Below are 11477 nucleotides of genomic sequence, written 5' to 3'. Positions count from 1 at the left end.
AGAAGGATGCTCGTCGATGAGCGCCCTGTGTTCGTCAACAAGACCTTGTGAGTCCCTTTTGAAAATTTCCTTTTTCTCTCTTTTCTTTTATCATTTGATTACTATAATTCTTCGGGTCTCCACAATATATGGCAATACTAGGGTAACCAACCAATTAAGAGAAAATAACTCAAATTTAAAAAATGTCGAGACTGATTGATCGTCTTTAAGAGGCCGGTCGACAACTCATCGAACTTTGTTGTTTATGGTGTGGCTATTGTACTTTATGAGTTTATAAACAAAGGAGGAAAAACATATGGATGTTTTCTTGGCAGTAGTAGGGACTCATTGATGAGTGCGCTGTCCTCGTCGACGAGGATACCTAAAGAGTAAGAAAAACTCAGAGTTTCTGAGATGCCAAGAGTAGAAAAATGAGCTCATCGATGAGTAGCCAAACTAGTCCATGAGTGTTCTTCTTTGCCTCGTTGACGAATCCTCTGTTCTCGTCGATGAGTGTTTTTGGACAATGAGCAGTTTTTTGAATTTTTAATTTGAACGTTGGGGAGGTTGGGTAATTGGAGGGAAACCTCTGAGAGACTATTATATATGTCATTCTGGGTATGTATTGACAGAGAGAGTGATTATTTTGTGAAGTGTATTGTGTACTTTGATATTTCCTTAGTGAAATTATTGTGTCATTGCTTCCGTAGATATAGGCTTTTCCGAATCACGTAAATCTTGTTGTTGTACTTGTAATTTCTTGTTTACTGGTTGTGATTGATTTGCTTGTTGCATTTTTATTTTGCTGTGCATCCTATATCCAATCCTTATTCACAACAAATTGGTATCAGAGCGATTGTTGTTATGACATTGGGATCATCTTCTTCATGATTTGGCATTGTCAAATTCGATGGAACCAAAAATTTTGGTTTATGGCAAAGGAGAGTCAAGGATATTCTCATGCAATAAGGAATGACTAAGGCTTTACTTGACGTTCAATCGGAAGGAATGGATGAGGCAACATAGGGAGATTTGAAAGCAAAGGCTGCCTCTACAATACACTTGTGTTTGGCCAATGAAGTTCTCTATCGTGTGATGGAGGAGGACTCTCCAGCGGCTATATGGTGAAAGTTAGAAAGCCAGTACATGTCCAAATCACTCAATAATAAACTTTTTCTTAAGCAGCGTCTTTATTGGCTTAAGATGGTTGAAGGATCAAACTTAGATCAACATATTAATGCCTTTAATCAAACCATAAGTGATTTGATGAGAGTTGATGTTAAGTTTGATGAAGATGATAAAACGTTAATGTTGCTAAACTCCTTGCCATCAACTCATACTTATGAAAATCCGGTTACCACTCTTACGTGGGGAAAAGAGATTCTTGATCTAGAAGAGGTAACAAGTGCATTGCTAAATTTTCATCAAAGGATGAAAATATGTGATAAAGGAGAAGGACTTATGGTAAAAGGTAACAATGAGTGTGGCAAAGGAAAGTTCAAAAGTGGGTCAAGTCAGAAATCACCTAATCAATCCTAGAAGAAAAAAAAATTGTTATTATAAATGCGATAAAAATAGGCATGTTAAACCAGAGTGTTTGGAAGAAGGGAAATGCTAAAAAGCATGAGGTGATATCGAAATCAGCGAATAAGGTTCAAGAAGGAGGTTTGCAGCAATGGTAATGTTCTTTCAGTTTCATCGGGGTCGGATAACCCTACTGACTCTTAGATACTTGACTTGACTTGTTCTTACCATATAACTCGAAATAAGGAGTGGTTCAGCACTTACAGGTTGGTGAATTCAGGTTCAGTTCTTATGGGTAATGATGTTTCTTGCAAGATCATTGGCATAGGAAGTGTTAAGATAAAAATGTTTGATGGTGTTGTGAGAACCTTGAAAAATGCAAGCCGTATACCGGAGTTGAGAAAGAGTTTGATATCACTTGACACTTTGGATTGTAATGGTTTCAATTACAGTTGACACTTTGGATTGTAATGGTTTCAATTACAAGTCTGAAGGTGGAGTTATGAAAGCTTGGAAAGGAAATCTGACGGTAACGAAATGACAAAAGTTAGATGGGAATATCTACATATTGTAGGAAACTACAGTTGTAGGTGGAACTGTAGTCGTAGATGCTGAATTTGATGAGACCATCTTGTGGCATATGCATCTTGGGCATATATGGGAACATGGTATGAAAGAATTACACAAAAGGAAACTTTTAAAGGGTTTGAAATCATGTCATCTTGATTTTTTCAAAATTTATGTACTTAGAAAACAAGACAGGGCAAAATTCAAGTCAGTTGTTCACAAGACGAAAGGTATTTTTGATTATGTGCATTCCGATGTTTGGGGCCCATTTAGAGTTGCATCAAAGGGTGGACATGTGTATTATGTGAGTTTTATAGATAATTACTCACGGAAAGTTTGGGCATACTTCATGCGACATAAGTCTGATACATTTGCCAAGTTCAAGATTTGGAAGGTTAAAGTGGAAAACCAAACAGGGAGGAGAATCAAATACTTGAGATTGGATAATGGGGCCAAGTATGCTAATTCTCAATTTATGAAGTTTTGTGCACAGCAAGGCATTAAGAGACACTTTACCTTTCGCCAGACACCTCAACAAAACAGTGTGGCTAAAAGGATGAACCAGACTCTAGCTGAAAGTGCTCGGTGTCTCAGGCTTAATGCAGGGCTACTAAAGAACTTCTAGGCCGAGGTAGATAATATGGCTTGTTTTCTGATAAACTGATCACCAAGGGCGTCACTAGAGGGTAAAGTGGCATAAGAGGTATGGATGGGAAATGCAATAGACTACTTCGGATTGAAAGTATTTGGGTGTCTAGCCTATGTTCATATGTCTAGTGAGGAAAGGTCTAAGCTTGATCCGAAGTCTCGTCATTGCATCTTTTTGGGATATCTAGAGGGTGTGAAGGAGTACAATATGTGGGACCTAGTGGCAAACAAGGCAGTGATTAGAAGGGATGTAGTCTTTGATGGGAAGGCTATGGTGAAGCATACTCAAGAATGTGATGAACAAAAATAGGAGCTAGAAAGCTCGGGTAGTGATAAACATATTGTGTAGGTGGAGTTGGAAGCTCAGGGCAATGTAAATAATCATGATCCTATGGTCGCAGGGAGATCTAGCTCGGGAAACCAGCAAGTTAACGATCTTCCTATATCGAGATCTAGACGCATTATTAGGCCTCTATCAAGGTATGGGTTTAAAGAGTTAGTGTCTTATGCTTTTCTTACTAGTTGCAACGATCTAACTACATTTCAAGAGGCAGTGCACAGGCAGGAGAAAGGTAGGTGGATGGGAGCAATGATTGAAGAGATGTAATCACTTTATAAAAATGAAACTTGGGATTTGGTGGAGCTTCTAGATGGGAAGAGACCGATAGGTTGCAAATGGATATATAGGAAGAATGAGGCAATTTTAGAAAAGGAATGAGAGAAATTCAAGGCACGGTTGGTAACAAAAGGATACTCACAGAAGAAGGGGATAGACTATGATGATATCTTTTCACTTGTGGTCCAACATACTTCTATTAGGATTGTATTGGGGTTAGTAGTCCATTATGATCTTCATTTGGAACAAATGTATGTGAAGACAGCGTTTATTCACAGTGACTTAGAGGAACAGATCTATATGGTACAAGCAAAGGGATTCAATGAACCAGGGAAAGAAAACTTAGTTTGTAAGTTGAAGAAATATCTTTATGGGCTAAAACAACTGCAAGACAATGGTATAAAAGATTTGATTCCTAAATGATCAAGATTGCCTACAAAAGGTGTGCATATAACTGTTGTGTATATGTGAGCAAACTTGATGGTGGTTCTCTTATTTTCTTGTTATTGTACGCCGATGACATGTTGATAGCTGCAAAATATTTAAATGAGGTAAATCAACTAAAGGAACTGTTGCATAAGCAGTTTGACATAAAGGATTTTGGTGCAACCAAGAAAATACTTGCGATTGAGATTTGCCGGGACAGAACTGCAAGGAAGTTATGGCTATCTCAGGGCGGTTATGTGCATAAGGTGTTGGAGAGGATTAGTATGACTGATACAAAATCAGTGTGTACACCTCTAGCGAGTCATTTTAAGCTGTCTACTGCAGATTACCCAAGTCTGGATGAGAAAATTCGGCACATGTCAAAGGTCCCCTATGCTAGTGTGGTGGGAAGTTTAATATATGCTATGACACGTTCGAGGCCAGATTTGGCACATGCTGTGAGCGTGGTGAGTAAGTTTCTCTCCAATCGAGGAAGACAGTGTTAGGAAGCCGTCAAATTGATTTTCAGATACTTACGAGGTACATCGGCATATGGCATTATGTTCCGCAAGCAACAGGGTTGTCATTCAGTTATGGGGTTTGTTGATGCTGACTTTGTAGGAGATATGGATGACAGAAGGTCTAGTACGGGTTATATCTTTACCCTTGTAGGAAGACCTATATGTTTGTGATCTATGGTTCAATCCTTGGTAGTGTTTTCCAGGATTGAGGCGGAATATATGACAGTTGTCGAAGTTGCAAAGGAAGTCTTATGGCTTACCGGTTTGGTCAAAAAGCTGGAATTGCAGTAAGTTGGACTGGTGCTGCATTGTGATAGTCAGATTGCGATTTACTTGGCAAAGAATCAGGTATACCATGCTAGAAATAAACATATTGATGTGAGGTTCCACAGGCTTCGAGAGTTGATTACTTCATGGGTGAACTTATATTGGAGAAGATTCACACTTCTAAAAATGCAGCGGATATGTTGATGAAATCAGTTACTTATGAGAAGTTCAAGCATTACTTGGAATTACTCCATGTCTCCAAGTATGGATGTGTTTCTTGGTGCAAAGCAGCAGCAGGGACTCGTCGACGAGGACAGGCCTAGAGCAGAAGAAAGGGCTCGTCAATGAGTAGCCAGACTAGTCGACGAGTGTCCTTCTTTGCCTCATCGATGAATCCCCTGTTCTCGTCGACAAGCATTTTTGGGATGCGAGCAGTTTTTTGAATTTTGGATTTGGACATTGGGATGGTTGGGTAATTGGAGGGAAACCTTCGAGGGACTGTTATATATATCATTCTGGGCATGTATTAACCGAGAGAGTGATCATTTTGTGAAGTGCAATGTGTACTTTACCGAACTACGTAAATCTTACTGTTGTGCTTGTTATTTCTTGTTTACTGGTTGTGATTGATTTGCTTGTTGCGCTTTTATTTCATTGTGCATCCTGTATCCAATCCTTATTCACAACAAACTTGTACCAACTGCTTTACATGTGCATGTAGAAAAAAGCATGGGAAAGAGCATCGATTGATTGCCCATAAGTGTTGGTCGACCTCTTGTGAAAATTTTTTATTATCTCTTATTTTATCTCTAAAAATTAACTACTTCAAGTTGGGTTATTTATTATTTGCTAAAAAAATGGCTAGTGATGAGGGGAAAAAATTTAGAAAATTTGTTTAAGTTTGTTGCATGCATTTTTCCTTGTTGTATTACTTAGTTTTGGCTTTTGTTTGAATGATTCTTTTATTGTATTCTTTTTCACTTTGTTTTTAGCGTGCATATTTCCTTTTAAGTGGCACACATAACACATCTTGTTTTATTTGAAAATACTATTATCTAAATTATTATAATTATTATTTTATTCAAAAATCAAATATGGGAAATGAGATTTTACAGTAACTACTTGATATACTAAGACTAAGCCTCCTAAGACTAAATCGTTGGTTTGAAATTCAAATGGAAGATTTTGAATCTGATTTGAAATTCAAATGAGAGATTTTGAAAACTCACAATCCCTTGATGGTAAGAAATGTGAGAGGAAATCTCTCAGTGGATCGGGTCTTGACCAATCAATAAATAGGGTTTGTGATTAACCATTAACTCATATATTGGCTTACGGTGATATAAAACTGGCCAAAAACCCTACTCCTTCTACTCTTCTAAAACACAGTGAGAGTAAAGAGAATACCCAAATCACTTTCTCTATTTCTCATAGTTCTCTTTCTTATTTCAGATCCCTTTCTTGAAGACTTGAGTAGTTATGGCTGGAGGTGAGATCACTGTTCTCTTCCGCTTGTAAACAATTGTTTGTTTGTAGTTTCTAAAATTATACTTTCATTAGTGGTATCAGAGCCAACAGTTCGTAACTCTAGGTGAGCAATATCGTAAATAGTTGAGATGTGAAGCTAATTTTCCTAACGTGCTAGCAGTTGGAGGACCAAGTGTGTGGCCGAGACCAATAAGGATTATCTAGGCTGCGAATGGATCCGAATAGAGTCAAGATGTGGGAGGTAGGATTGGTTTGGAGGCACGTGGAATGCAATCTGAGGCACGTAAGGCGCTAGTGGTAAGGCTCACTTAAGCAACTGTTGGAGAATCGGGTTTACTCCCAAAAGGGAGACAGTTTCCGTTCAAGGGGGAACAGTTGGAACTCATAAGTGAGGGGGAGATTGTTGAGAATTCCACTTGTGAGTTTGTCTCACATTGGAAAAATTGACTGGATGATGGGTGCTTATATACATGGTTGGACCCAAGACCCAATAGGTTTAAGTTTTAGGGTTAAGTTGGTGTTCACTGATGTGTATCAAGCCCACCCATGGGTTCCTCCGGTCCTAACATTTGTATCCTAAGTATTTGAACTATTTTGTTCACTTGCCTTCTTTAGTTGGGTTTGCTCAAGTGGTAAGAGCGAAGTTAGGTTTTAGTGACCCGAAGGTCCTACATTTGATTCTCCATTTATGATTTGCTTATTGAATTACCAAAGATGCACCAATGGGCGAACGACAATATTTTTACCCTCCTAATTTGGTGCCACATAATCGAATTTGAAAGGACTTGTCCATGTTTGATTTTCAGGTCATAAAAAAAATTATAATGAAATATCAATTCTTCTAAATAATTTTAAGTATTTTTTTTTAAAAAAAAGGAGGATGGCACTTCCAGTTATTTATTGATATACTCTCACTTATGCTGGAAGAATATCATGATTACAAGACAAGCATTGGAAGATAAATAATTTTAAGTATTGGCACTTTATTAATCAATGCTATTATCAATTTATTTTACAAGTATCTAAATCATAATACAAATTATTTAAATTTTTTTTACGATCATATACATATTTAATAATCGGATTAAACTCAAATATAAAGATTAAATTGTCGATCCAAATTGATTCAAATTATAGAATTTGATCAAATCATAGCATAATTTTTGTCACCTATAAGTATTTTGAACCCCTAACGATCAACTTAAATTTAATTTTATAATAAAACCAATCAAATTAAACCATACTCATTACTCACAATAACTCGCCCATAGTTTAACTTAGTCACGTTGTATGAGTCCAAGCGGACATCCACGTTGACTTCTAAGACATTCCTGTACACACGGTCAACATGTACTTGCCAATAGAAAAAACCAAAAAGTTGGCTTTTGCACTCCATCATGCTTATACTTGGAACAATAATTGTCAGCATTTGGAAAAATTCAACTTTACATTCCAAAATTTAATGTAATCTACTCCATGGATAGGCTGAATTCAACAGTCCGGATAAAGATTCAATGTTTCAAAGAATTTATACATGGTCATCACTCACTACGGTTCTATTTCATTTTTTAGATTAAAGAATTAATTTATTTCTTCACAAAAAATAATCCTCTATGTTAGTTAACTTAATCTATTGAGAATTAATGACAATAATTTTATTAATAATAAGCCTGCATTTCAAAATTAAAAGAGTGGGTCAGATCCTTGTCGTTAATAGATATAGAACATTGATGCTAGAAAAAAAAAATGTCTTCAGTTATCGTCGATCTATTTTGTCTGAGAAAAAGATATCTCTATTATAATTTTTACCTACATGATAATCAATGATGTGAGAGGTGTATATTGTGTAGTTGACCTTTTTTCACTATTCATTAATGTATCATTCAAGTCAAGGTATTGGGAATATCCAAAAAATGACATTCAAATTGAGTAGATAAAGATATAAAAGGAAGAAGACACTAAAATAAAAATTAATAGCTACTAGACTTTGATTTTTTGGCATGTACTAGATAGGATTGTTGTAGATTTATTTTCTACCGCCAATGTAAAAGTTATGAATTTATTTTTCATGATATAGAGTTATGAATTTATTTATCTTAATACAGCCAAAATTAGTACGCCCATATTTACAAGTATATCCATGGAGGCAGACAGTTGTAAGATCGGATTTGGGTAACGTTGGGTGTCTCGGGTAACTCCCACTAAATTATTAGTAATCTTCAGTGTAGTTATGCAAGCAACAATTGATGGCTTACATAACTGTCTGAAAGTTACTTGCGCATGAGTTACTTGCCACCCATGAGTTCCTCGTAGCCCTCTAGATATAATGGTATCTCATGAATGTCAAGCTGGGAAAAGACCAACCCTTGTTAGTATAAAAAAAGGATCTTAGGGGGAGTTAAGCATCTCATATCCACTTATTTCTACTCTTACAATTCAGAGCCTATCATTAGTCACTTACTTAGGCATCAGAGTGATCCCCAAAGTACACCCCAGGTCCTTCAAGCTATTCGTGTTTGATTTTTTTCAGTTGGTCGTGATCGGGAAACGATTCACGAAGATCGTTCGATTTTTAGGCAGCAACATACCTCATGGCTGCATCTAATAAGATGTTCAAGCCAAGCAATTTTTTCGTGATATGAAATCAATTCGAACATCTTTGGATAGAGGGGCATATGTCCTTGAGGTGAGGGGAGGCTTGTATGTTGAGGCAGTTTATAATGGGATCATTTTAGAACCATTTATAAAAAGAATATATTTTTTATAAAAAAAAAAATACTGAATTTAATAAGTGTTGATATATAATAAATGTTGAATTGAAAAAGTATTAGATCGAAGTGATGTTTGCAAACTGACTTTTAAAGTGACAATTCAAAAATAGTGGTATTATTTTCAATATATAATTTTTATATTACTATATCTAACAAGATAACATATAATTATTAAATTATGTAAATAATAATATTATGAAAATAAAATTATTTTTAATTAATATTTCTTAACTATATTAAGTAACATTATTATAAATTTTTAATTAAAATTTTAAATAATTCTATGCCATTAATTAACATTATTAATATATTACTATTTTTGTTAGATATTAGTATGTTAATTGAAATTTTTTTATATTTTCTATTAAATATGTTGCTATCTTTTCACTATTCTCATTATAGATTCAAATGAATTGAGAGTGGAGGAGGATGAGTAGGAGAGCATAGCTCATGAGGAGGAGGTGGTGGGCAAGGGTGGACAAGGGCGGAGGAGGATGAGAAGGCAATAGCAGTGTGAGGAGGAGCTAGCCTATAAGTGCAATGAAAGGAGGAGCAAGCAGCGGAGGTGGTAAGTGGAGGCCTATGCACAGCAGCTAGTTAGTAGAGAGAGAGAGAGAGAGAGAGAGAGAGAGAGAGAGAGACCAATGCAAGCCAAACACCAATTTTAATGACGCCCTTTAATCATGACATGACATAATTTAGCACTGATTATCAAAATAATTACTCATAACATATATATTGTCGAATGTCGACTACTAAAGTGAAGTAATTATATCATGGGATTAATATGACCTCATGTGATACATGAGTGTGCTCAGTAAGGTCAATGGAACTTGGGTTGTTAGATGATAGTTTCATAATGTAAATAAACTTAGTTCTTAAAGTTGTAGACCAACAAGTTTTGGCTCAATTTAGAGCCCAATTTCAGAAAGGTTCAAAAGCTTAAAAATATGCATGTCGCTTATTGAATTAAAGTTGAAGAATTGTTCTTTTCAGTAAATTAAATATAATTTAGGATTTTAGTTATGATTGTTTGAATTTTTTTTTAATGTAGTCATGTGCATGTTTGTATTTCCCATGTAAGAAAAAGTGTAGCTCTTCTTTTTGAGTCCTTATATTTGTCAAAGTCAATTGTTTTTAGGAAAAAAAAAAAAAACATGAAGTAGCATTTTCCTACGCTAGGAGGGTTGTTCCAAGTCTATAAAGCATTTGAAGGCATGTATTAGCATATTAGAGAGTTATTCTTTTTTAACGTTAACAAAGATAATTTAATTGTAAACTTACAAAGGGGGAGAAACAAGAGAAAAGTTAAACAAGAAGCATACTTGATGAAGAGTTGCTAAAAAAGACTCATTATGGTTGAAATGAATCCACCAAGTCTACTTGAGTGAATCAAATTTATGGGGAGTTGCAGTGAAGAAAAATGACTTTCCACTCTTTAAAAATTTGATTGCTATCAGGGATCATCTTGTGGAAAAATGTGGAAGTGCAGCAGCTGCTACTGAAATGATGAAGTGGGAAAATATTTCCCACCTGAGCTATGAGTTTTGGAGAAAAAAGAATAACAAACTGTTGTGGGCTAGGGAGGTATGGTACTGTGGCTCTCCCCCTAAGCATGCCTTCTGTCTTTGGCTGGGTGTGAAAGGGAAATTACTTACATGTGATAGAATGATGGGAGAAGATATTGACCAGGTGTGTGTGTTCTACAAAGCAAAAAATGAGACCTTGGATCACTTGTTTTTTAGATGTAAGGTTACAGCTGAAGTGTGGAATGCGATTAGAAGATGGCTGGGGATTAAAAGGCAAATGCCTACCATCAAAGTAGCTGTCAAGTGGCTCCATAAAGAAGCAAAAGGCAAAGGAATGGTGGCTGCAAGTAAGAAAAATGGACTGGCAGCAACAGTATATTTCATTTGGCATTTCAGGAATAGATGCAAATTTGAGAATCATGGCTTCTCCTCCTCAGAACTCATAAGTGTGATCCAAAGGCATACATATAGAGGAATATATGATAAATTTGAAATGTATGCTCTTGAGTAATCTCTTTTGATGTAGTCTCCTTTTGATGTAATGAGTATGGTAATTGTAGTGTATATAATTTTTGGAAGATTATGACTGGCTTAATGGCCCCTGGGTATGCTCAAGTTCTGATGTAATTTGCAACAAGACTTGTGAGTATAGGATCTTGATCCTTATGACCTGGGATGCCCAGTGTAGTTGTACATGCGTTTTGATCAATACATTTACCCCTTTTGATCAGAAAAAAGAAAAAAGAAAAAAGAAACATGCTTGATATTAAAAGCAGAAAGAAAGAATCGAGAACCAAAGTAGAATTACAAGCCCAACTGAGCCAAAAGCCTAAAAAAATCCTCTTAAAACATAACTGAAAAATCATAGCAGTAACGGGGCCAATAATAAATAAGAGCCAAGACTTTGATGATGATGATGATGATGGAAATGTTTGTAAATTTATCCTAAGAAGTTCTTTGATTTCATTTTTTCCAAAATTCCTACATAATGACTGTGGGGATTAACAGCTTGAAGGATTTTTTGTTAGCTATGAGAGCTTGAGTTTTCAAGAATTGGGCATGCCACTGACCGAGAATGACATAATTAATCCATGAGAGTTACTTTAAATGAAAATTGAAGACTTTAGCCTTTGCCACGTTT

General features: G+C 35.9%; 1 protein-coding gene across 1 annotated transcript; it reads left to right on the top strand.

The window, feature by feature from the left end:
* Window positions 1–3855: 3855 nt before the first annotated feature.
* On the top strand, window positions 3856–10847 carry LOC131148498 (uncharacterized). The gene is made up of 3 exons (XM_058098213.1): window positions 3856–4227; window positions 4674–4810; window positions 10268–10847. Exons 1-3 carry the CDS (start codon window positions 3856–3858, stop codon window positions 10845–10847), a joined length of 1089 nt encoding a protein of 362 aa, XP_057954196.1.
* The last annotated feature ends 630 nt before the right edge of the window (window positions 10848–11477 follow it).

The sequence above is a fragment of the Malania oleifera genome, chromosome 1 (assembly GCF_029873635.1).
Source record: "Malania oleifera isolate guangnan ecotype guangnan chromosome 1, ASM2987363v1, whole genome shotgun sequence".
Classification (NCBI taxonomy): domain Eukaryota; kingdom Viridiplantae; phylum Streptophyta; class Magnoliopsida; order Santalales; family Ximeniaceae; genus Malania; species Malania oleifera.
This window is presented reverse-complemented; position numbering and strand designations above follow the sequence as displayed.

Bases quoted from the DNA above. Each gene is read 5' to 3' on its own strand.
- LOC131148498 (XM_058098213.1), top strand. From the start codon at position 3,856: ATGTTGATAGCTGCAAAATATTTAAATGAGGTAAATCAACTAAAGGAA. The intron at 4,228-4,673 runs GTGAGTAAGTTT...GAGGTTCCACAG, and splicing joins TGGCACATGCTGTGAGCGTG to GCTTCGAGAGTTGATTACTT. The intron at 4,811-10,267 runs GTATGGATGTGT...GATTGCTATCAG, and splicing joins GAATTACTCCATGTCTCCAA to GGATCATCTTGTGGAAAAAT.